At 40.9% G+C, this 27162-nt stretch overlaps 1 protein-coding gene across 23 annotated transcripts in view; it reads right to left on the reverse strand.

The window, feature by feature from the left end:
• The window catches only part of LOC135097726 (GTP-binding protein 10-like), a 234894-nt gene that overhangs the window by 8869 nt on the left and 198863 nt on the right, over positions 1-27162 (reverse strand). For 11 of the 23 annotated variants that reach the window (XR_010266067.1, XR_010266064.1, XR_010266066.1 and 8 more), the window contains 8 exons: positions 18833-18981; positions 14634-14788; positions 13740-13907; positions 13355-13446; positions 11799-12985; positions 9839-10063; positions 5982-8817; positions 5143-5240 (listed from right to left, as the gene is read on the reverse strand). Coding sequence is in view for 1 of the 23 variants with exons in the window: in XM_063999729.1 (XP_063855799.1) it covers positions 13406-13446; positions 13740-13907; positions 14634-14788; positions 18833-18837 (369 nt within the window). In the remaining 22 variants the exon portion in view is untranslated. Of the gene's footprint in view, positions 1-4067; positions 4208-5142; positions 5241-5981; positions 8818-9838; positions 10064-11798; positions 12986-13354; positions 13447-13739; positions 13908-14633; positions 14789-18832; positions 18982-21212; positions 22146-22203; positions 23207-23390; positions 23708-27162 lie in introns of those variants that run through there. The other 12 variants (XR_010266073.1, XR_010266081.1, XR_010266078.1 and 9 more) reach the window with 12 other exon arrangements.

The raw sequence follows: 27162 nt of genomic DNA on the forward strand, positions 1-27162 counted from the left end.
GTGAACCACCTGTTTATTAATGGCATGAGGCAGGAAGATTACAAAGCCATTGTAGAGGATGAGGTGACATTTAGACCAAATAACTGCCATGCATTAACTCAAATGGATTGCAACCCACAGGTCCTGGACGCACTGCCTGCAGAGGCAAAGAAGGCAGACTTCCGCTTAAGGGAAGTGGGAAAAAAGATATTACCAAGGCAGCTACTATTGTTGTAAAATCGCTTACTGTGCTAGACAAGGTGGCACGTGATGAAGAGCACCAAATTATTGCAAATGAGGTGGCCATGCTCAATGGTGCATTAGCATTATTGGGTAATGCCTACTACAGAAATAACTTGAACAGGCGACATATCATAAAGAGGGACATTAATCCCAAATATTCTCATTTGTGTGCTGACAAGGCTCCCATGATGGGTCTATTGTTTGGGGATGACCTGTCACAAGCCAACAGAAATATTGAGGAGGCAGAAAGGCTGAAAACTAAATTCACTTTTAAGAAGCCTACATCTTGGACTGCAAGCAGTGGCAGATTTGGTGGAGGTAAACAATGTAACTTTTTTGCCAAGGCCTCCTCCTGTGGATTCCCATCCAGATATCAGCCGTATGGTTTTCGCAGGATGCCCTCCAGTGGTGAACACAGGCGCTCCTACCCTGCTCAAGCTTGGACAACAAAAAACGTGAGAGGCTGGGGTCAACATATCCCCCGGCATTAACCCAGGTGAAAGAACAATTTGAGGCTGGGCAACTTCACAAGTTTATCAATAAATGGCGTGTGATTACAAGTGACCTGTTCATTTTGGATATGGTGGAACATTGTCATCTGAATATAGATGAAGCTAATATCGGATATTTATTTAGAGAGGATATACAGTATGTCTTTAGTGAGGAAGATAAACTGATTATGCATTAGGAGGTTAAAAAATTGTTAGAGATAAAGGCCATCATAGAGACACATGGACAGGATCAACAAATACTTTCACCAGTTTTTCTGAGGAAGAATAAGACAGGGGATTATAGGATGGTGTTAAATCTTGAAAACTGAACAGGCATGTAGAATATACTCATTTTAAAATAGAAAATTTTGAACAAGTATTACAGTTGCTTAGTCAAGGAGATTATATGGCTTCTATAGACCTTAAGAAAGCCTATTATTCAGTAAAAATTGCAGAGGAACAACAAAAATATCTGTGTTTTAGATGGTTGGATAAGATTTACCAGTTCACGTCTACCTAACGGGTTTTCGGATGGTCCTCGTCTATTTACAAAACTTCTGAAGCCAGTTTTCTCTACACTTAGGCATAAAAGCCACAACATCACTAGTTATATTGATGATACGCTTCTGTATAGTAGCTCTTTGCCGAGATGTTTTGATTGCATGAATGACAACATTCAGTTGTTGCAGAGTGTAGGTTTCTGCATAAATGTGGAGAAATCTGTTTTAAGTCCCACTACGCGTATTGAGTATTTAGGTAATGTGATAGATTTGGTGGCCATGACAGTTACCTTGCCGGCGGGTAGGAGGGATGAGATTATACAGCATTACTCTCTTTTAGTCAATAGACAAAGAAAAAATTAGAATTGTGGCAAGAGTGATTGGCCTGCTGGTGGCAGCAATCCCAGCTGTAGAGATGGGGAAGATGCACTATAGGAGGATGGAAAGAGCAAAGATCAAGGCTTTGGAAGAGGCATGTGGAGACTTTAATAGATGGATGAACATTACAGAGGAGATTAGAACAGATTTAAACTGGTGGATTAAGGAATTGGAGAGTCAAAACAGGAAAATATTCAGAAATGCACCAGATACTGAGTTGTTCACAGATGCTTAAAATCTAGGATGGGCAGGTTGCCAAAATAGCATCACTACCAATGGCAGATGGTCCCCTGAAGAGGTGCGTTCGCACATTAATGCGTGAATTATTGGCTATGTTATTCTCATTGAGATCTTTTACACATCTCCTTAGAGGTTTACACATTATGTGATAACACCACAGCGATTAATTACGTGAATGAGATGGGAGGTGTTAAGTCAATAGTTTGTGATGACATTTTTTTATAGGAACATCTGGGAATGGTGTCTTAGTAATGGGGTATGGCTGACAGCTTCCCACATACCAGGCAAATGTAATGTCATGGCCGACGAGGCATCACGTTACTTTAATGACGGACATGAGTGGCAGCTGAATGAGATGATATTTAAGGAATTGTGTTCTATATTTGGGAATCCTTGTATAGACCTATTTGCTTCATGTTTGAACAAACAAATGACTCCATTCTGTGCATGGACACCAGATCCAGAGGCTGCATATATTGATGCTGTTACAATTCCGTGGGCTAAATTTAAATTGGTTTACCTCTTTCCTCCCTTCTCTCTGATCTCTAGATGTCTGCAGAAGTTAAGGGAGGAAAGGACCAGAGGATGGATCATAGTGCCACTTTGGCCATCACAACCGTGGATGGGGATGCTCCTTCGGATGCTAGTAGACGACCCTCGGGTCATACAGAGAAGGAAAAATGTGCTAATGCATCCGTCAACTGCTGAGGAACACCCAATAATGAAACACACAAATTTGATGGCTTGTCAGTTGTCCGGAAACAACTTGGAGAACGTGGCATATCTAAAGAAGGTACAGAAATCATTATGGCCTCTTGGAAACCAGCAACAGGTAGACAATACAACACTCACATCAAGAGGTGGACACTCTTTTGTAGTAGAGGGAACATTAATGCCATTGCACCATCTATAGCAGATATATTAAACTTTCTGTCTCGTAACTTTCAAAGGAATGTGGGTTATGAAAACATTAACATGGCGAGAGGGACTCTATCTGCAATAGGAATTATGGTGGAAGGCTGCAGAGCGGGCAATCACCCACTTGTCAACAGATTTCTGCGGGGAGTCTTCAACTTACGCCCTTCTACACCCAGGTATGCAACGACCTGGGATGTGAAACTTGTATTACAAAAGATAAGACTCGTGGAACCACTACACAGCCTAACACTGAAAGACTTATCGCTAAAAATGGTGATGCTGATGTCAATGACACAAGCAGCCAGGATCCAAACTTTGCACTTATTGTTGGTGAATATGGCATTTGGAGAAGAATCTGTTTCAGTTTTGTTAGGAGGTAACATCAAGCAATGCAGGCCAAAATTTAATGTTCGTACTATTGTATTTAAAGCTTATCCTTAGGATTACAGATTGTGTGTAGTTAAGGCTATGAAAGAATATATAGAAAGAACTGAGAGGCTAAGGAAAGAATCTGGAAATGCAGATGGGAGACTACTCATAAGTTATATAAAACCCCATAGGGGTGTTTCTAAGGACATGGTGGCAAGGTGGCTTAAGACCATGTTATGTAAGTGTGGGATTGATACCAAGAGGTACACAGCAGGTAGTATTAGACCTGTGTCAGTGTCTAAGGCCAAGGCACTGGATGTGCCTATTGCCACCATCATGGCAAAAGCTGGTTGGACGCAGGAAGCCACATTTGCTAAATATTATAATAAGGATATACAAGGGGAAATAGACCCTTTTTCAAGAAGCAGTGCCAGGCTCAGTATAATGTAAGGTTTGAAATGTTATCAGCAGTAAAAATCATGTTCTATTTTCATAAATGACAATGGGGTTTTTGTAATAGGAACTTTTATTTACACCTTTTTACAAAATGTGAAATTTGACAGAACCCTTTACATACAACACCCACATGACTTTAAAATCTCATGTGAACGGCACCATCTAGCAGACAAGTGATTTGCCGAAGTAAAATTACAGAAGTACATGAGACTTACCGTAGGTTAGTTGAAATGTGCTTCGGATTTTGCGAGGCACATCACGTCTGCTAGATGGTAGAGTTCACATGCCCTCCACTCCCTCCCTTTGTTAATTGATGATTCTTGGTTTACACAACAAAAATTCAAGGACTGGAAGGGTTGGGAGATAATATTTCATGTGGGTAGTTGTATCTTTAAAGACTGACTGTGTGGCAAAGTGTAGTGTATCTCATGTGAACTCTACCATCTAGCAGACGTGATGTGCCTCGCAAAATCCGAAGCACATTTCAACTAACCTACGGTAAGTCTCATGTACTTCTGTAATTATATGTAAAGCTGCACACTGTAAAAGTAGACTGAATCTTGTTGCCTCTAGTGTTTAGCTTCAGCCTGCTTCAATAGGGAGACTGCCTGCCTCTGTGTTTAGGACACTGCACTGTTCAAAAAGACATAAGCACAAAACTGTTATTTGTTAATGATGATTTATCAATATAAATAAAAGATATATACATTTTAATATTTCCAGTCTATTACTTTACTTAATTTTACTTAGAGAGAGAGAGAGAGAGAGAGAGAGAGAGAGAGAGAGAGAGAGAGAGAGAGAGAGAGAGAGAGAGAGAGAGAGAGAGAGAGAGAGAGAGAGAGAGAGAGAGAGAGAGAGAGAGAGAGAGAGTCTTCGAATTATAAAGTTGGCAGCAAAAACAATGACAAAATTTTCAAGTGTCAATCAACATCCGCATGCCATCCAATCACTGTATCACTTAGCCTTGCTCTCAGGTGATTAAAAAATGATCACGAGGAAAACAATAATAATAATTTAGTATTACTCCTTAAGAAAACTGTAGAAACAAACCTATCACTCATGTAAACTCACTAATGTGGTTCTTCCATGGACCACATGCCCCTCCTTTTTTTATTTTTTTTTGTTTATTTGTTTTCATGATTTATCTAAAGGATAATAGCTAGATATTATTAGTTTCTTTATTCATATATATATATATATATATATATATATATATATATATATATATATATATATATATATATATATATATATATATATATATATATATATTTTAAATTAGCTTAGGGCAAAGCTGACCAAAAAGGTGATTACAAATATTTTTAGTGCAAAATTTTAGGTGATGGCAAGATTTAAGGGTGCACCATTAAAAGAAGGAAGGAGGCAGCAGGCACAGCTTCTACATCAGCTATGCATACACCAACTGCAGTTACTTGGACACACTGCAAACTGAATGCAAACTGAACACAACTCCAACAAGATAGAAGCAAACATTCTGACCACTACAACATCATACTTCAAAGGTAAATATTAGCTAATAAATTCTGTTCCAACTTTTGCATACTTACATTTCTCAGTGACCAGTTTCTCTAGAATGAGTCCATAGAAACCCTCCAAGGAAGCTTTGAAGTGTGTTGTGCTGGCTTTGGTTTCTGGTTCAAATATCCTGGAAAAGAAAAAAAAAGCAGTCAGGTGGATCTGGTCTCTGGTTCAAGGAAAATCAGTTCATATCAACTAACTTTGGTTTCTGGTTCAAATATCATCTAATGGAAAATAAGCTATCAGCTAACTTTGGTATCTGGCTCAAATATCATGTAAAGGAAAAAAGTATCAGTCTTGCACCACTGAGAAACACTGACTGATAGAAGAAGTGTTCAGAAAACTTTACACCCACAATGACAACTGGAGCAAGGTTCTTCAAAGTAAGGGAGCCTCCCTGCACTATGCACAATAACTAAGCATGTATAACACCAATATAAGTATGGTTGGGTGGCCATTTTTGCTGTGATATCAAAGCACAGAGCACACCACCTCCTCGGTTTGGGTAACCCAAATCACCTGAGTCACCCGAGTCATGCAGAGAGCGTTCAGTTGAGAACTGGGTGACCCGGGTAACCCAAGTCACTTAACTTAACGCACCCCTGGTCTCTGACATGGAAGCTGTGGCCATTCCAAGGAAAATCAGCAAAATACCTCATCAGGTCCCCCAACTAGCAGAGACAAAATGCCAGAGGCACCTCTGCTTAGGAGGATCCTGAGGAGGGATTGGAGCAATAGGACAAGATGCAGATATGAGACTGTGATTGGAGGAGCCCAATGGAGAAGAGAGGATGACAATATAAGCAGAAGGATTAGAGGTCAGGAACAAACACATAACTAACAAAACACATGTTTGAGTGCAACTCACCTCTCCCACTCCTGAGCAGCCCACTCCTGACAGTCACCAAGTCAAAAGCAAGGTCAGCAGGGTTCCTGAGGGTCTGGACCATGAGGTGGGGGTGTCCCAGGATGGTCACCAGCTGGGATGCCTCAGACAGTGGAATGGAGATGTTTACAAAGTTATCCCATGAGTTCTCCGTGAGTTTGGCACCACAGGAGCAACACAACACATAGTCTGTGAGGAACACCAGTTGTTAACACCACCCAGGAACACCACCACTCACCAGTCAAAAATCATGGTCAGTATTCATTATCCTAAGAGACATTCTATTTTACCAGTCAAATACATAAAGTCACCCATGACACACCTTCAATCACCAGTCACCAATCACACTCCTCAGTCACCACTCATCAATCAAGATCCTCATCATTACTCACTATCCTAAATGACATCCTAAGTCACCAGTCTACTCTGAAATTCTTAGTCACCAGTCTCCAGTCAATAGTCTGACATCCTTAGTCACCATTTTGACATTCCCAGACGTCAGTCATCAGTCCAGTGATCATTACTATGACTGTCACTTGAGACCCTCTTATGAACAGAATGCATGCATCAAAATGTCTTCATGTGAAACGTCACTTAGTGCAGAAAGGCATTAAAAACATTTTCAATTTACAGGAAAGATTCACATGTAAGTGCAGGAATCAAAGATGAACATGAACACACTTTACAAAATACTGGAATGGTAGCAATGTTCCCTCCCACAGTAGGTTGACCAGGTAATGAATGTGTTACACAGGCTGTGATATCATTCCATACATACAGGAAATTCTTTACAAAAGAGAGGACTTTACTTTGGAGAATGCTTCACTAAATAATTATAATGAGCTCATTACTCTCACTTCAAAAGCCAGTGAGGCTTATTTCGTGAAAAGACAAAGGCAAAAATTCTTTCATCTATTTAATTTACTTAAACTAAGATAGAAAATATATTCTGTCCTTTTTCAGTAACAATAAGAAACACTAGTCTTTAGTAATTCCTAGTGAAGGAGAGTCACTGCACTACTACTGGGACGACTCAACCACAAGAGGCGTCATGATTCCAGTTTTCATTTTCAATATTATGTTTCATTTTCAATGTTATCCTTGACTTGAATTATTGCTGACACATTTTTGTTTCCAGAAGGTTTAATACTCCGTTTTCCTGTTGATATGAAAAAAAAAAACTGTTTGGGGAAAGTTTAATTAATATGGTGATAGAAAATATCTTAAATATATTTGAGGAAGTGTCAAGAACATTATGAGAGCACCAGTCAGCAGCCACATTAGAAGGGAAAGAGGCTCAGGGTGTGACTTCCAGATCACCTCGGCCTGCACTGACTGTAAATATAGCAGGATTTAAATCCCTACAAGACATTTAACCCTGTAAGACAACTATACTCTATTCAAGAAATTTATAAATACATTCCCTCCTACTAGGTGGTGGCATGTCAGGCTCTGGACTCATCTCTACTGGCTGATGACTTCCTGGACCATGGTGGAAGGTTTACCCTGAATTTGGTGACTTCCAGGCACTGTCTTCCACAGCCTCCCACAGCCCAAACACCTCGATAATTCCCTTATTAATTCTTACACCTCCATAATTTCTTCTTCTTGATATCTTTTCCCTAGTCTCTATAGAGTCATTGTTCTTGCCAGCTCTCCTCCAAGCATAGTCATATATATTTTCCTTTGACAATTGTTTCTGTCTCAAGTCCTCCCTTACACAGTCTATCCATATAAGGTTTAGTTTTCCTCTTGCTCTCCTGCCTTGCACCTCTATCTCCATCACACTTCTCCTGACATATGACTCTTTCCTTCTCTTCACATGGCTAAAACACTGCAGCTTTTTTTCCTGTGTCCTTTGAAACGTCTCCACTAGTTTTACATTTTCTTCATATCCAAGCTCCAAATTATTGACCCATGTATCTATCTGTCCATCTGTCCATATACCAGGTTGGCAATCCCACACAGGGTGGCCCAGACAAAGCACCATCCACTCATACACACATCATTCACACTCTTAGTCCTATCAGCCCCTAATGGAGAGGGTATTCACCTAATATAGTATAAAATAACTATAACAATCTCAGTCCCACATAATCAGTTGGCTTGGTGCTTCAAACACAGAATATTAAACCAACAGGAATGAAGGAGTAAGCAAGATGAAAAGATAATGATAAAAGATGTCTCTACTCTCTTCCTCCCTCAAGTCTTTACTTAGGGGATATAACAAGGATGACATGAGCAAAATCCTTAGGTTCAGTGATCAGGATAGGACAAGAAATAGTGGGTTCAAGCTTGATAAAGCTAGCTTTAAATGAGATACAAAGGAAAAAGTTTTCAAATATAGTGGTTGATGAATAGAATAGACTCAGTAATCTGGTTGTTAGTGCTGAGTCGTTAGGAAGCTTTAAAAGAAAACTAAACAAACTTGTGGATGGGGGAGATGGGTGGAAATAGGCAGGCATGTTTCATACAGGGATTGTCATGTTAAGGACTGATGGCTGCCTGCAGCTTCCCCTATTTTCTTATGGCTGTTAATGTCCTGTCAATATGGAGCTTTTAAAAGAAGACCAAATAAATTTAGGTATGAGGATGATAGGTAGAAATCAGAAGGCATTTCTAACAGGAAATGCCAATTGTGGGTTGACAGATTCTTGCAGCTTCCCTTGTATTCTTATGTTCCCATGTACTCATCCTCCATCCTCTTAAAGTTGTGAAGGAGTTCCTGCAGGCAAGACTCAGCATTGGGGGAGTCCATCTTATTCACCATAAGGAGTGCTGGCTTACTCAGCAGGTCAGGTGAATACAGCTCCAACTCCTGTGTGTACAGGTGTGGAGGAGTAACTACAAAGGAATATAAATGAAGGTAAAAGAGCAGCAGATTTCTTGGCCCTTATGAGACTTTGTGGTAAGGTACAAAGGAACAGGAAAAAAAGAGCAGTGGATTTCTTGGCCCTCATGACGATGCTTGTGATAAGGTACAAATGAACTCAAAAGAGGATAAAGAGTAGCAGATCTGTTGGCCTTTTTTTTTTTTTTTGTGGGGAGGTGTTTGTCATAAACTACACTAATTAAAGTAAAGATGAAGACAGTGTGTGTGTGTGTGTGTGTGTGTGTGTGTGTGTGTGTGTGTGTGTGTGTGTGTGTGTGTGTGTGTGTGTGTGTGTGTGTGTTTGAGTGAAGGGTAAGTACATGACAGGCTGTCCCTGTGATGTCATGCCTTGGGGCATCATGCAGACTCTGAGACACTGGTCTGGAGACAGGATGTGGCAGGATGAATCAACCAGGAGAGGGTTTCACAGGAGATCACGCCTTTGTCAGGATTCACAGAAACATGAGTCTGACACGTTACCACTCAGGCCGAGGTGGTCATCATGACCTGAGTGGATTTTGGTCAACCGACTGTCCTGTCACTGCCACAAAGACTCAGTTTCCAACATGACTCAAACTTGGGATCACAAATTCACATCCATGCATTTACCAGCAGGGTGTGTCTGACATCCCCAAGGAAGCCACAAGCCAGGCACTCATTGTAGGCTAGATGTCAACACTGTACAGAGTTTCCCCAAGTTATGGTGGAGTTCTGTTCCAACACCAAGTCATAAATTGACAAAAACAGAATCAAAACTAAAGCATTTTGTCCACATACAACCATAAATGCACAGAATCAGTATTAAGAGCACTAGCAAATAACTCTCCTATTAGTTAGAATGAGAGTAAAGCTGCCAATCAACACAACACAACAGCAAGTCAAAACTGTAAACACACAGACATCACATTCACCCAAAGTTCCTCAGCCCCACACACCCCTGCAGGGCACTGGGCACCCACACACTCACCTTGTTGACCAGCATGACATTCTCGGTGGGTGAACAGTATGGGTGTTTGGGTGACAGCCGGAAGCTGTTGATGTCTACCACAAAGAGGAGGAAGTGTGTCCACTCCACGTGGCACAGGAAGCGGTGCCCCATCCCCATGTTGGAGTAGGCACCCTCGATGAGTCCCTGCAGATCAGCGATGGTCAGCCGCCGCATGTCACTGTACTTCACCACACCCAGGGTCGGCTGCAGCGTCATCGGAGGGAACAAAGTAGTTAGAAATTCAAATGATGAGTTATTTCAAGAAAGCTGCATAAAATTAGGCTTGTAATGTGCTGTTTTGTTTCTCTTCAGTTGATTTTGCATTTTGTGTTTGTCTGATATGTTGTATCTGTACTATTTTAATAATAATAATAATAATAATAATAATAATAATAATAATAATAATAATAATAATAATAATAATAATAATAATATATTTATCTATCTATCTATCTATCCATTGTTACAAGTTCCCAGTTAACCAAAGTTGGAATCAGGTCATAAGCTTGGGATGAATTGTGGCTGGCCAATGGAAATGTACATGCCAGGCCCAGGTGGGCTTAATCTAGGCACAGGCCGGAGGTAAAGCTGACAGACATTCTTGGTGGGCTGTAGTGAGCTGTGTTGTGCCTCTGCTTGGGACTGCTACAATCTATGCAGTGGATAAGTACATGTACCTTCAGTTTTCATGATACTTGTCTTGGTTTATTCAGTGAGAGCAGTTATGTTATTTAATGCTGTTTTGTGGTGGTGGTTTTGGTGAAGTGCTTTGTGGTTTGTCAGTGATTATCAACCATTGTGAGTTTATGGTGTATGTTATTATTTCCTGTTGGAGGGAGGAGTGTATTGGTGACAAGTGGAATAACAAGTGACTGTTGCTAGTCTAGTAGTGAATCATGAGAGTACTTGATCTGTTTGTCAGACTGCCGTGATGTAACATCTGCTGGCCTGTCTATCCTTTCATTTTTCAATAGGCAGCTTTGTTTGCTATAAATTGTTCATTATATTAAGGTAAAGTTTACAAGCACCTGACTTCCTTTTGCCCTTGACCTGAGTTATGCAATGAATGATGTTCTTGTCTTAAAGTGAACATAACAAACCTTGAGTCAGGTTATCCAAACTTACTTATTCACTTGGCCAACTGCCTCCATCTCACAATATTATCTATGCTGATAAGGAGAAATAATATGTAATAATAATAATAATAATGATGATAACAATAATAATAATAATCAATCTAAATAAAATTAAATTCATAAAATAAAATAAAATGTACTACTACTACTACTACTACTACTACTACTACTACTACTACTACTACTAATAATAATAGTATATTTCATTGAATTATTTTTTTATATGCTTCTCCTGTCATTAATTCCTGTCTTCAGTTTTATTACATGGCACTAATGATGTTTCTGAAGCAATGACTTGTACCTAAAAGAGTACCTTCTACATAACTTTCATGAGCCCAAGACAGATTAGCAAAGTAGAGGCATGAAGAATATTCATAGTGAAGCTTGTCTAGTCTTGGGAATGGTTCTATGTTTCCTTGAGCAGGCTGTGACTCACAGGCAGGGATGAAAATGATGAATTGTGTGAACTATGGCAATACTTCAGCCCTGAAGTGTGGTGACACACACACAGACAGACATATTCATGGACAGAGAGAGAGAGAGAGAGAGAGAGAGAGAGAGAGAGAGAGAGAGAGAGAGAGAGAGAGAGAGAGAGAGAGAGAGAGAGAGAGAGAGAGAGAGAGAGAGAGAGAGAGAGAGAGAGAGAGAGAGAGAGAGAGAGAGAGAGAGAGAGTACATATAGAGAAGACATGAAACAGTATAAACTAAAGGCAATGAGCAGTGCAGTCAAAAAATCAAGCAAACATGAGGCAGAGCAAAGTGGAGATGATGTGAACAAGGAGAGAGAGGTGCAGAACACTCACAGGGGTAGCTGGCCACCTTGGGTCTGGCGCTGGAGATGGCCCACAGCAGTGTGGACTTTTTTTTTTTTTTAATGTAGGAGGGACACTGGCCAAGGGCAACAAAAATCCAATAAAAAAAAATGGCCACTGAAATGCCAGTCCCATAAAAGGATCAAAGCAGTAGTCAAAAATTGATGAATAAGTGTCTTGAAACCTCCCTCTTGAAGGAATTCAAGTCATAGGAAGGTGGAAATACAGAAGCAGGCAGGGAGTTCCAGAGTTTACCAGAGAAAGGGACGAATGATTGAGAATACTGGTTAACTCTTGCATTAGAGAGGTGGACAGAACAGGGGTGAGAGAAAGAAGAAAGTCTTGTGCAGCGAGGCTGTGGGAGGAAGGGAGGCATACAGTTAGCAAGATCAGAAGAGCAGTTAGCATGAAAATAGCAGTAGAAGACAGCTAGATATGCAACATTGTGGCGGTGAGAGAGAGGCTGAAGACAGTCAGTTAGAGGAGAGGAGTTGATGAGATGAAAAGCTTTTGATTCCACCCTGTCTAGAAGAGCAGTATGAGTGGAACCCCCCGGACATGTGAAGCATACCCCATACATGGACAGATAAGGCCCTTGTACAGAGTTAGCAGCTGAGGGATGAGAAAAACTGGCGGAGACATCTCAGAATACCTAACTTCATAGAGGCTGTTTTAGCTAGAGATGAGATGTGAAGTTTCCAGTTCAGATTATAAGTAAAGGACAGACCGAGGATGTTCAGTGTAGAAGAGGGGGGCAATTGAGTGTCACTGAAGAAAAGGGGATAGTTGTCTGGAAGGTTATGTCGAGTTGAAAGATGGAGGAATTGAGTTTTTGAGGCATTGAACAATACCAAGTTTGCTCTGCCCCAATCAGAAATTTTAGAAAGATCAGAAGTCAGGCGTTCTGTGGCTTCCCTGCGTGAAATGTTTACCTCCTGAAGGGTTGGACGTCTATGAAAAGATGTGGAAAAGTGCAGGGTGGTATCAGCGTAGGAGTGGATAGGACAAGAAGTTTGGTTTAGAAGATCATTAATGAATAATAAGAAGAGTGGGTGACAGGACAGAACCCTGAGGAACACCACTGTTCCTCAGGCTTCCCTAATGCTGTTGCCAGCGTTAGAGAAGCCCACCAGACCCACATCAGCCAACAGCTTCAGTTTCAGCTTCACAATGTGTCCCTGTGGATGCGAGAACATAGGAACATGAGAACACATCATCAAAAAGGGGTAGTGCAAGAAGCCAGCAGGTTTGTACATAGTTTTTCTCACCCCCACAGCTGCTAACTTTGCACAGGTGCCTTATCTGTCCATGCACAGAGTACATTTCGCATGTATGAGAGGGGGTTTCCATTTCAAGACACTTGTCCTCCAATTATCGATGATCCTTTTTGACCTCTCTTTAGGGACTGGCATTCTAGTGAGACTTTTTTTTTTCTTTTTAACCTTTTGTTGCTGTTGGCCAGTGCCCCACTTACATGAAAATCAATCAATCAATAAATAAATAAGCCAAGGAAGTGCCAGTGTTCCTGATGTCCCACCAGTACCCACCTGTCCCTTCTGCCCATTGTACTGGTTGCTGGGGTTGCTGCTCTGCCCACCTCAAGCCACCAACACCTTGTCTCCTGCACAGTTTATCTCACCTGAAAAAAAAAAAAAAAAAAAGGAAGAAAAGATAAAAATCACACCTTAACTTAGGGAAATATTTCTACTGATTACAGCTTAACCATCCTACACACACACACACATACATACATATACACTAACAACTGATTACTGAGTCCATTCCATTCATCCACCAGTCTATTTCAGAACCAATTCTTTCCTGTCAATAAAAAAAAAATTCTAACAAGAGATCAAAGAGAAAATAAAGACAGGGTGAAAAAGGAAAAGAGTGAGAGTGCCATCAGGAAAAAGGTGAGAGTGGCATTCTCACCCAGCAATTTCTGGTGCTGCTCGAGCCAGACGGTGGTGCCTGTAGGGACAGGAATGATCAGCTCAGCGCCAGCCTCCCCACAGATGCGATACTTGTAACTGTCCATGCCAGCTGCCCCAACCCACTGCTGGTCTGGCTGAGCCTTGCACAGCTTCAGCAGACTGTGGCCTGTGAGGGAAAGAGAGAGACAGAGAGAGCAGGGTAAGAGGGATGTGGTCTGTGAGATGGAGAGCAGGGTGAGAAGTGGTCTGTGAGAGGGAGAGCAGGGTGAGAAGTGGTCTGTGAGAGAGGGCAGTGTGAGAAGTGGTCTGTGAGAGGGAGAGCAGGGTGAGAAGTGGTCTATGAGAGGGAGAGCAGGATGAGAAGTGGTCTGTGAGAGGGAGAGCAGGGTGAGAAATGGTCTGTGAGAGGGAGAGCAGGGTGAGAAGTGGTCTGTGGGAGGGAGAGCAGGGTGAGAAGTGGTCTGTGAAAGGGAGAGCAGGGTGAGAAGTGGTCTGTGAGAGGGAGAGCAGGGTGAGAAGTGGTCTGTGTGAGGGAGAGCAGGGTGAGAAGTGGTCTGTGAGAGGGAGAGCAGGGTGAGAAGTGGTCTGTGTGAGGGAGAGCAGGGTGAGAAGTGGTCTGTGAGAGGGAGAGCAGGGTGAGAAGTGGTCTGTGAGAGGGAGAGCAGAATGAGAAGTGGTCTGTGAGAGGGAAACAGGGTGAGAAGTGGTCTATGAGAGGGAGAGCAGGGTGAGAAGTGGTCTGTGAGAGAGAGAGCAGGGTGAGAAGGAAGTTTCCAAGCCTCATTCCCTGTCATAACAGTGTTTAAATGCCAAGCCTCACTTCCTGTCATAACAAACATAATCTCTCTATGTCACTTCCCATCACAACAGACACAGTGTCTCCATGCTTCACCTTCCTTCCCCTCCACATACACATCACCCCCTGCGCCTCCCACTCCCCCGAGGCGCGGCAGACCCATGCCCCCCGCTCCACCCCGCACGTGCAGCCGCAAAACATCCACAAACTTGCTGCGTACTCTCTTCATCTTGTCCCAGTGCTCACACCACCTGGATGGGAAAACAGCTTTAGGAAATTGTTATAGGTACATTCCTATATTTTCTGGAGCAAAGTAAAATATATTGTTATGGGTATCTTTCTACCTTCTCTGGAGTAAAAAAAAAAAGGAAAAAAAAAAGTAAAATCTATCTATTTATCTATATACAGCAGCAGCAGCAGCAGCAGCAGCAGCAGCAGCAGCAATAATAATCTATCTATCTTTCTGTATACCAGACTGGTAATCACATATGTAGTGGCCCATACAAAGCAACACACACACACACACACACACACACACACACACACACACACACACACACACACACACACACACACACACACATGGACTGCAAGAGAAGAAAACCCAGTTAAATCTGAGAGATGGAAGAGAAGGAACTGGTAAGGAAAATTATTACAATGGTCCAAGATGAGGAACAGGGACTGGAACGAGAAGTGGAAGAGGCATATAGAATTGGAAAATACGAGTATAGTGAGGGAGGTAAAAGACCATTAAAAGTGAGAATGAGATCCCAAGTTGCAATACGGCAGATCCTAGTGAGAATCAGGAAGCTGGCTGAAAGTTCAGAATACAAAAATATTTGGGTAAAAAGAGATATGAACTTGGAAGAAAGGGAAAAAGAGCGGGACCTGAGAAATGAAGCTAAGGAAAAAAACAACAGAAGGACAGAGACCGAGAAGAGGAAATTTTATTGGAAGATACTAGATATGACACTGAGGAAATGGTACACTTGGGAAAGGGAACAAGTACTGAAAGAACCACAGCAGCAGATGGAGAAATTACAAGTGGTGGGGAAGCAGTACATTAAGAGTAATTTATACAAACATAGATGGGTTACTCTCAGGTGTACTGGAAGTGAGAGATTACCTGAAAGAAAGTAGACCAGATGTGTTGTGCCTAACAGAGACAAAGTTAAAAGAGGAAGTCCACTTAAGCTTTAAGGAGGAGAGATATAATTACTAGAGGAGAGATAGAAAGGGAAAAGGAGGAGGAGGAGTACTGATAATACTTCGAGATGATATATATGTGGAAGAAGTGCAACGTGGAGATGGTATGGTGGAGGTGATAGGTATAACAATCAGGACTAGTGGAAGAGAGAGGAGGAGGATCATATTAACGTACATGCCACAACACAAGGAAATGCAAAAGGAAGTGTTGAAGTGCCTAGACAACATGATAAGGAAGGACAGTAAAATACTACTAGTGGGAGACTTTAACCACAAAAATGTAAGCTGGGAGGAGATGGAAGTTAATGGAAATGCTGGACAATGGAGTGAAGAAACGCTACAGTTAGCTATGTTGAATACAATGGACCGATGGGTGGAGGAATTTACAAGATACAGAGAGGAGAAGGAACCATCAATGCTAGACCTGGTGTTCACAAAAAAAAAAAAAAAAAAAAAAAAAAAAAAAAAAAAAAAAAAAAAAAAAAAAAAAAAAGCCCTGTCCAAACATTAAATGCTTAATCCCAAAGGGAAAAAGTGACCATGTGGTGTTAGAAGTGGTACTGTAAGACTGGGAGGTTCTAGCATGTAAGGAGGATTATAAAAATGGGAGATTAAATCACGCAAAGACAAATTTTGCAGAGTTAAGAAAATTCTTTGGAAGGGACTTACGGAAGGCATGAGAGTGCAAGAGAAATATGAAACATTCTTGAAGAAGTACAATGAAGGTGTGCAGAAGTATGTACCTATATAAAAAGTAAGGAGGAACAAACATATTTGGTATAATGCCAGATGTGCATAAGCTAAGAAGAGAAAGGATATAGCTTGGAAAAATTGAAGAAGCAAAAAAAATGAAAAGAATAGAAAGCAGTATAAGGAGGCAAGGAATAAATATTTTAGAATAAGAAGAGAGGAGGAGAAACAACTTGAAAAGGATGTGGTAAAGAAATGTGAAGAAGACCCCAAGCTTTTTTTTACAGGTATATTAATGGAAAGATGATAAACAGAGAGACCATTGACAAGATAGTAAAGGGAGAAAGGATATATCAAACAGTGGAACAGATGAGTGAAATTATGAATGAGAGTTTTAGGTCTGTGTTCAATGTGGAAGCAAATTTTATAGAACCAAATGAGGAAGTGTGGTGGGAAGGGTTACAGGAAGTCTTGGTGCAAAAACATGAAATTGGCAAATTGTTATGAGAGTTGGATGTCAGGAAAGCATTGGGGCTTGATGAAGTATCAGGCTGGACACTAAAGGAATGTAGAGAACAAGTGGTGGAGCCAATTTGGGATGTGATTAACAGCTCACTGATAGAGGGAAAAGTACCAAAAGAGTGGAAGAGAGCAAATATAGTGTCAATACACAAAGGAGGAAAGAGGACTGAGCCACTAAATTATAGACTGGTGTTGGTAGCTAGTGTTATAGGCAAGATCTGTGAAATAGTGATCAAAGAAAAGTGAGTGAAATATTTGGAAAAGAACAAAGTTATAACAAATAGACAATTTGGTTTCAGAAGAGGAAGGTCATGTGTACCAAATGTACAGAGTTTCTATACAAGAGTAATAGATGAAGTACAAAACAGAGATGGGTGGGTAGATGTAGTGTGCTTGGACATCAAAAAACTTTTGATAAAGTTCTGCATAAAAGATTATTGTGGAAGAAGAAACATATAGGAGGACTGAGAGGGAAGAAGAGTCAGTGTTTGAGGGGCATCAAGAAGAACAGTCTTCCACATAGAGCTGTGAATATCTGGAATTGCTTAAATGAAGAGGTTGTTAGAGCACCAAACATGCAGAAATTTAAGGAAATGCTGGATAAATATAGCTATGGAGACAGGACACTATGAGCCCTGCTCAAACCCTATATTACACACACACACACACACACACATCACTCACACTCTTAGCCAAGCCAGCCCGTGGTGGAAAGGGACAGTTTCATGGACCATCCTACTACACCCCAGGAGCTTAGGTATAGCACAGCTGGCCATATATCTTTTTACTTGTCCTAAGAACAAGCAAAAGGTTTATACAGTTCAGTTCCCTTACCATCTAATAATGCAGTAAGTAATGCTTTTTGGGTGATTACTATCTCAGAAATAATACCAAATTCCATAACTAGTTGGGTCTATAGTTGTGAAAAGGACAAACTAATACCCTGAGTTCTCTTAACTGACATGATGTTCTAGGGACTTGTGGTGAGGCCAGACACGTGAAGGTGTCTTGGCCTCCAGTCTGAGCAGCCACTCTCTCTTCCTTCACAGAAGACCTGCTTTTGACACCAGCGTACAAACACCACTCCACTCCAACACTCGGACAGCCTCACCTATGGTCTGACCCTTTTATCCTCAACATTTGGGTATTGTCCTTTCTGGGGATTTCCCGTCCTGTGGTGCTGCTAAACTTTACCAACACATACCTTATGTCAGATACTTACTACTACAACATTAAATGGAGTTGTAGCATATATACACTGTAATGATATAAAAAGGTAAGTTAATGTAATATATGTCTATTTTTTAGTGAGAACTGCATTGTGTTTTGCAAACACCACAATACTTGGCAACGTTTCCTCCAGGTGTTGTCACGTTTCTCTGAGTGACTCAGTCAGTTAGTCAGTGACTCAGACTCAGTCTGTCAGAGTGACCTGTCAATCCACTGGTCACTTCCTCTCACACAGCACGTGAAAAAAGAGAGAGAGAGAGAGAGAGAGAGAGAGAGAGAGAGAGAGAGAGAGAGAGAGAGAGAGAGAGAGAGAGAGAGAGAGAGAGAGAGAGTTGGAAGCAAGGTTATCTCTGACACTTAGGGTCTAATCTGGTAATTTGCCCATTAAAAAGTCTGGCAGTGCCACAGGCTGGGAAATTCCCAGAAAGGACAACACATAAACACTCAGGATGAAATGGTCCGACCCTAATTAAGCCACAATGTACTCACTGAGGCCTGTAGGGCAGTTAAACCACTCAGTGGTATCTTAGTCTTAGTGTGTATCATCCAGAGTAAATGTATTGTTTCTATAACCAAGGACTCTACCCCATAGCAGGAGTTTTCCCACATGGTACACAAAGCTACACCAATATCACCCTCTTGCTCACCTCATATCTTTAAGAGGATGAGGTGCAGACAAGAGCCGTGTCTGCTAACACTGCCACACGCTGCACCGTGGGAGCAGACCAGCTCAGGCTTGATGCACAGACAGCAGACTGGACTAAGCTTTTCTCCTCACTCCCTTGCTCTTGAATGCCTGTAATAATAATGTATGCTTTAATTAACTCTTTCAATAATAATTCAAAGCTTTAAGTACAATACATAATGGGAGCAAACAAGCTGAGGCTTAATGTGCAGACAGCAGACTGGACTCAGCTTTCTTGCTTATTCCCTGGCTCTTGAATACCTGTAATAATAACATGTGCATTAATCAACTCCTTAAACATCAATTCCAAACACTAAACACACTGCATTATCACATTACAAAACATCTGGATTAGTACATACTACTGGACTAAGCTTTCTTCCTCACTCCTTTGCTCCTGAGTGTCTGTAATACTGTAATAATGTAATAATATGTACAGTAAAATCCCTCTCATCCGGCAGCTTTAAGTATCCGGCACATTTTTCCCCGAGCCTTAAAATCAATAAAAAATCAATGTGTACTCATAAAATCAATTAAAATTCCCGCGCAAGGCATACTTTGTCCCCTCGCCACCAGAGAGCACTGCTTCATGCCACCCGCGGCCCACTACACTGTGTTTACTCAGTGACTCACACCCGCGTGTGCAGTTTATCGCCTGACACCTTCATCATGCCTAAAGTTGTAGAAAAGAGGAAATGTGTTGTGCTTACACTTAAGCAGTTGATCAGATCAGCTGCTGATTAAGATCAGCTGATCTTTGTTATGGTAGGATGCGTGAGTGTAGGGTGGTGATTGTGTACATAATTTCACTTCTATTCAAGTATCCAGTAATATTCAAGTATCCGGCATGTTGGCGGTCCCGTTGATGCTGGATAAGAGGGATTTTACTGTACCTTAATTAGCTCTCAGCAACAACTCCAACCACTTAGGGCACTGTGCACAATCTCTGCAAGCATCAACAAGGAAAGAAAAGAATAGACTTCAAAGTTATATCCAGTATGATGTTTAGAAGTGGCTGTCACAAACAAGACAAAAAGAACTTGAAAATACATTTATAATATTTAGATGTGACTGTCACAAGGTAGAGAAAAAACAGAATGGATTTTCACATTTCTAACCAGTATAATGTTTAGATGAGGCTCTCACAGGATAAACAAAAGAATGAAAACAATAGATTTGTAGTTTTTTGGCCAATATAATATTTAGTAGTGGCTGTCAGAAGAAAGAGAAAGGAATTAAAATAATGTATTTTCACATTTCTATTAGGTATAATGTTTAGATGTGGCTGTCACAAGGAAGACAAAAAGACTAAAAAATAGATATTTAAATTTGTATCCAGCACATATTAACATTCAGCTGTGGCTCTCACAAGGAAGGGAAAAAAATAATGAATAGATTTTCACATTTCTGGCCAGTATAATGTTTGGAAGTGGGTGTCAAACAAAATAGAATGCCTCAGGGAGGAAAAATGTGTTGAATACCAGTGAAGGGTGAATGGAGTGAAGGAATACAGGAATGGGCATGGGGAGGATCAAACACACCATGCAATTTGTCATGGAGAAAGACTGGCAGGAAACAAGATGACTACACCCCACATTAATCAACTCTTTCAACAGTAATTCATATGCACTGTATGTAGTCATTGCATACATCCACAATGTAGAGAAAACAATTTTTCAAGTGAATACATCCTCAAATTCCTAGCCAGTATAATGCTTAGATAAAGCTGTCACAAGACAGAGAAAAGAATTAAATAGATTATGAAATTCCAAGCCAATACAATGTTTAAAGCTGTCACAAGAGAGAGAAAAGAATTAAATACATTATCAAATTCCTAGCAAGTATAATATTTAGATAAAGATGTCAGGAGAGAGAAAAGAGTTTCACATTTGTAGCCAGTGTAATGTTTAGATGTGGCTGTCACAAGAAAGAGAAAAGAATTACAGGAATAGATCTTCACATTTGTAGCCAGTATAGTGTTTAGATGTGGCCCTCATAATGAACAGAAAAAAATGAAAAGATGCTAAATAACAGAAAAGAGTTAATGGTACAAAGAAATATAGGAGTGGCCAAGAGCAGAATCAAAGACAGCCTTCTAATTCATCACACTGAAAGAATGGCAGGAAGTAGGATGACCATTAAGCACACTGTTAAAAGCATTCTTCTCTCATCAGGATTATTTTCAAAGATCACAGACATGATTAGCTGGGTTCAATATTTTTTTCTCTCTTTATCTATCATTAGGATCATGACATAAGCAAAAACATTAAAAATCAGGATGGGTTGAAGCCCCAAGAATAGTAAGAGAGAGGAGTGAGCCTCTTAACATAGCAACTGTTTACCAGCAGCAAGTATTGTAGATACGGGATGAGAGATGAGGGTTGTGGCCTGGCTGTAACGGTGTGTGGCACATGAGCCTCAGTCCTACCCAGAGATCAGTCACCATGAACCATGAGCTCTTAACGTACGGGAGTGGCTGGCTGGACAGCAAGATAACTCCTCAAAACCCTAATAACTTCCAGCAGCACCAGCGCACGACCCTGGGCAAATAACAGTGAAAGACAGGGAAATGTGAGTGATTATTAGAGACAAGTGATCTCCTTGGAAGGAAGTTATCACCCACAGGGATCAGTTTTGCCCCTAATTATGTTTGCAACATATATGAATGACATGAATGATGAATCAGTAAAAGTTTCTTTGCCTACAATGCTAAACTCATGAGACAAGTGAGTGTACAGGACAATTGTGAAATACTGCAACACCTTAATAAAAATTGGAAATGGAGCTGCACATGAGAAATAGAATTCAATGTCAACAAATTCAGTGTAATGGAGTTTGGAAAGAGCAAGCAAAGGATTTCAAGGGAATATAAACTTGAAGGAGAGATTATACAGAAATCAAAGTCAGGGAGATCTCTAGGAGTATTCGTATCAGACAACACGTCACCTGAGAAACACATAAATAAAATTGTTGGAGAGACTTACAAGCTAATGAGAAAAAAACAAGAGTGGCATTTATCCACATGGATGAAGAAAGGGTAAAGAAAGTGACCATCACTCTGATGAGGCCAAGGCTGGAACATGCAACAACAGTGTGCTCACAAAGCACAACAAATAACATCCAAGTAGCTTTCAAATAACATCCAAGTAGCTTTCAAAGAAAACATTACTAATTCCTTGGATCCCACACATTACTTTTAACTTATGCTTGGCCTTTCTCCACTAAAATACAGATAAACTGATTTTTTAAAGAATCCAGCATTTATTTTTCCTGTGCACATACAATAGCTGCCCATCATAACATTCCACTGTGCTGCCAGGCTGCCTCACTCACCTGGCATGGCAGTACTGAAGCAGAGATGCAGCGCTGGCAACTCATACCACCAGGGTGCAGGACCCAGCCAGGAGGGACCCAGATTCTCCATCACTGACCAAAATTTCATCTTCCCAGCAACACAAAATTTCATCTTTCCCTTCCCAGCAACACAAAATTTCTTCTTCCCCTTCCCAGCAACACAAAATTTCTTCTTCCCCTTCCCAGCAACACAAAATCTCTTCCTCCTCCTGTACAGCAATACAAAACCTTCTCCTCCTCCTCCTCCTGTAATACCACCTTAGTTAATAAGATCCTAATTTTAAGCGTATATTTATCACATTTTATTTTTTATTCAGTACAATATAAATTTAGTCCTAACTGGATTATTAATAAACCATTTATGATTATTATTTGTCAATGCATCAGTGTAGCATCAAAACATTACTACACCCTGCCTGCTCATGTTTGTTTGTTATCAACAAGGAACACAAGTCAGTCCTTTGCTCTGCCAAACATTACTTCCATGGACTGCCATACCTGCACATTTGACAGAGAGAGAGAGAGAGAGAGAGAGAGAGAGAGAGAGAGAGAGAGAGAGAGAGAGAGAGAGAGAGAGAGAGAGAGAGAGAGAGAGAGAGAGAGAAGGGTGAGTGAATTAGGTTAGTTTAGAAAGCCAAATTCGTGATTTTTGCTTCTCCATACGAAAAAAATTAATTTCTTTTTCGTGGCTGTTAGACGGTTCATGTTTCTAATAATACTGTTGTGCCCACCCCTCATTCCGGGCGGGCGTGTTATCCACGCGGGCACAGGTCAAGAAACTAGAGCAGCGGGGCCTCAAATAAGTCACACTATAAACGCCGGGACAACACACACACACACACACACACACACGAGGCCGGGGCACAGCCGGGGCACAAGGAAAAACACGGGCACTATTTCCTGGGTTTATCGACAAATCCTCCGCAAGTACACTGCTTTACAAGTTTACAGGGGCACCACAAGCCTCCCAGGGCACGACAGGCACTCAACAGGCAGGGAAACACTTCCAAAGCAGGCAGGCACACGCTGGCCTCCTCTCTAGCCACGCGTCTCCTCTCTCTCCCAGTGCTGCCACCTCCACAGTGCTACCACCCGCACCCATACCCCTGGTGTAACAATACCGAAAAAAAGAGATTGAGACATGTGTCTGTAAGAGTACTACTTACTCTGACAGCTTCCCTTGCGTCCTTATGTCCTGATAGACGGATGCCTGGAAAAGACACAATCCTCTTTTCTTACGACCAGTTTTGCCTTGTACCGCCTCTCAGGCCATCCAATCCTTGCTTCTCAAGTTCAGCTTCTTGTAGGGAAGATTAGTTCATTCAGCGGCGCTTCCTTCATGTTTCTCTTCATTACTGTGTTCCTTGTGTCTTCTCTTTCACTATCTATATAATATTCTCCCAGTGTTTCCCTCCTCACGGCCTCTCAGTCAGGTGATGATGTAAACAAACATCTACGGCTGATCGCTGGCACGTGCAAGGGACACAGGAAACCTGCATTTTTCACCCATGACTCGTGTATTTATTGGATCAGACCGTTTTAAAGACGGCATTAAATTATTTATACAACTTGGTCTCCCACAGGTTAATGTACGCTCTGCACCACGCTGTGTATATTGTCACTCTGCCCTTCATTTATTTTTTTTCATCCCAATTTGTTCTGTATTATATTACATTATGAATTTATTTATTCGTTTCTATTTTCTACTTTTTCCCTCATAATTTCTTCTCTATTATATTTCATTTGGTCTCTCTCTCTCTCTCTCTCTCTCTCTCTCTCTCTCTCTCTCTCTCTCTCTCTCTCTCTCTCTCTCTCTCAAGAGATAAAAATAAATAAATTAAACAAATTCCTTATTAATTAACATATATTTGTGTGTTTCTTTTCTTTATGATCAAAAATATTTGAAACTTTTGCCTGGGAAATAAATCATTACGAAAACAAACAAGATAGAAAGTAAAGCAAGTTACAAAAATAGGAAATTGATTAAAAAGTTTACAGTTTCTTGAGAATAATATTGAAATGACATTAGCATTTTCATCTGACAGATACACTGGGTTCAGTTAAGTTAGGCTAGGCTAGATTAGGCTAAATTAGGCTTACAAAACTTTCGTTCTTTAATTTAATTGGTCATTCATTTTATATATAAAATTATTTTATTTATTAATTTTACGTAGGAGAGTCACTGATCAATGGCAACGAGAGGCAGAGAGTTAACTCTTGCAATTGAGAGGAGGACAGAATAGTGGTGATTGATTGAGAATACTGGTTAACTCTTGCATTAGAAAGGTGGACAGAATAGTGGTGAGAGAAAGAAGAAAGTCTTGTGCATGTGCTTGTGATAGCGAGAGAGAGGCTGAAGACAGTCAGAGAGAGAGAGAGAGAGAGAGAGAGAGAGAGAGAGAGAGAGAGAGAGAGAGAGAGAGAGAGAATAGTACATATTGTACATACTGTCTTCAGCCTCTCTCTCGCTATCACAAGCACATGCACAAGACTTTCTTCTTTCTCTCACCACTATTCTGTCCACCTTTCTAATGCAAGAGTTAACCAGTATTCTCAATCAATCACCACTATTCTGTCCTCCTCTCAATTGCAAGAGTTAACTCTCTGCCTCTCGTTGCCATTGATCAGTGACTCTCCTACGTAAAATTAATAAATAAAATAATTTTATATATAAAATGAATGACCAATTAAATTAAAGAACGAAAGTTTTGTAAGCCTAATCTAGCCTACTCTAGCCTAGCCTAACTTAACTGAACCCAGTGTATCTCCTCTCTCCTTCTCCTCCCTCCAACACTTGAATACCGCATTGCTAATTTACATAAATTTCCTGCTAATTAGGCCAGGTGTGATAATAGTAGCAGTAAAAGTAGGAGTAGTGGTAGTAGTAGTAGTAGTAGTAGTAGTAGTAGTAGTAGTAGTAGTAGTAGTAGTAGTAGTAGTAGTAGTAGTAGTGAAAAAAAATTTTGATATAAAAAGTACCGTTTTCTTTTTCTTCCATTTCATATAATCACACTCACACACACGTATCGTACGTTAATGGGCAGCCTCTCACTCTCTCTCTCTCTCTCTCTCTCTCTCTCTCTCTCTCTCTCTCTCTCTCTCTCTCTCTCTCTCTCTCTCTCTCTCTCTCTGTGTGTGTGTGTGTGTGTGTGTGTGTGTGTGTACGGATTCAACTTCTCCAGTCAAAAATACGAGAGAGAGAGAGAGAGAGAGAGAGAGAGAGAGAGAGAGAGAGAGAGAGAGAGAGAGAGAGAGAGAGAGAGAGAGAGAGAGAGAGAGAGAGAGTTAAACTGACGAAATTCAATACAGATTTATCTCCTCTTCCTCCTCCTCCTCCCTTTATAACAAGAAGTATACATATCTCGGATCATTACCCTCCTCCTCCTCCTCCTCCTCCTCCTCGCCAGGTAATAAGAGGTGATTACTCTCTAATTAGACAGGTAAGTGTGTGTTCGTTACCTGGGGATCTCATTTGCTGGTGGTGGTGGAATTAACTGCAAAATTACTACTACTACTACTACTACTACTACTACTACTACTACTACTACTACTATTGCTACTACTACTACTACGAATAATAATAATAATAATAATAATAATAATAATAATAATAATAATAATATGAAGAAAAATAAAAAAGACAAAATATTTCATTTATTATTTTCTCCTCTTCCTCCTCCTCCTCCTCCTCCTCATCTTCCTTAGCAAACTTTAAGTAACCTCCAAATAAGGAGTACAGGGTTTACAATATCACCTCCTCCTCCTCCTCCTCCTCCTCCTCCTCCTCCTCTTTTCTTCTTATTTATCACACTTCCTCCTTATCAATCTTCCTCTTCCCCTTCTTCTCACTTTATTTCCTCCTTCCTCTCTTCCTCCTCATTCGTCTCCAAGAGGAGGAGGAGGAGGAGGAGGAGGAAACAGGAAGGAAAAAGATGCCAGAGAGAGAGAGAGAGAGAGAGAGAGAGAGAGAGAGAGAGAGAGAGAGAGAGAGAGAGAGAGAGAGAGAGAGAGAGAGAGAGAGAGAGAGAGCGCTCAATAATTTTATCATATTACGAGGAGGAAAAAAATAATAAACAGACACTGGCGTATTTTCCATAATTCCTTTCTCTCTCTCTCTCTCTCTCTCTCTCTCTCTCTCTCTCTCTCTCTCTCTCTCTCTCTCTCTCTCTCTCTCTCTCTCTCTCCCCTAGGACATGACGCCAGGTGGCCGCCTTGTTGCCACGAGGGGTGAGGTCAAACCCTCCACACCCTGTGTCTCCTCCAGACGCCACCCCTGGCCGTGACCTGACCCGCCCACTAACCACACACACACACACACACACACACACACACACACACACACACACACACACACACACATCATGTTTATGTCTGTCTGTCTATCTGTCACCCTGTCTGTCTATCTATTTGCCTGTCTGTCTGTCTGTCTGTGTGTGTGGGTATGTATGTATGTATGTATGTATGTATGTATGTATGTATGTATGTGTATATTCTCATTTACAAACCTAAAACATTATTATTATTATTGTTATTATCATCATTACTATTTAATAATATTTATTACTATTTATTATCTATACTATTTAATAATAGTAATGATAATAACAATAATAATAATAATAATGTTTTAGGTTTGTAAATGAGAATATGCACATACAGTTAGAGAGAGAGAGAGAGAGAGAGAGAGAGAGAGAGAGAGAGAGAGAGAGAGAGAGAGAGAGAGAGAGAGAGAGGCTGTGTCTAGGTGTGTTTGGGTGTGTTTGGGGCACTCTTTCCCCTCATCCCCCTCAAGAGCAAAACAAAGATCTCCCTTCACTTCTCCCTTTCCCTCAAAACACAGTATTTCCCCTTCCTTCACCCCACACAGTCTCCCTCCTTTTCCGTCTGTTTTCCCATACAAAAGACAGGATTTTCCCTGCATGACCCCAAAAACTGCCC

Source organism: Scylla paramamosain, unplaced genomic scaffold, assembly GCF_035594125.1.
Source record: "Scylla paramamosain isolate STU-SP2022 unplaced genomic scaffold, ASM3559412v1 Contig30, whole genome shotgun sequence".
Classification (NCBI taxonomy): domain Eukaryota; kingdom Metazoa; phylum Arthropoda; class Malacostraca; order Decapoda; family Portunidae; genus Scylla; species Scylla paramamosain.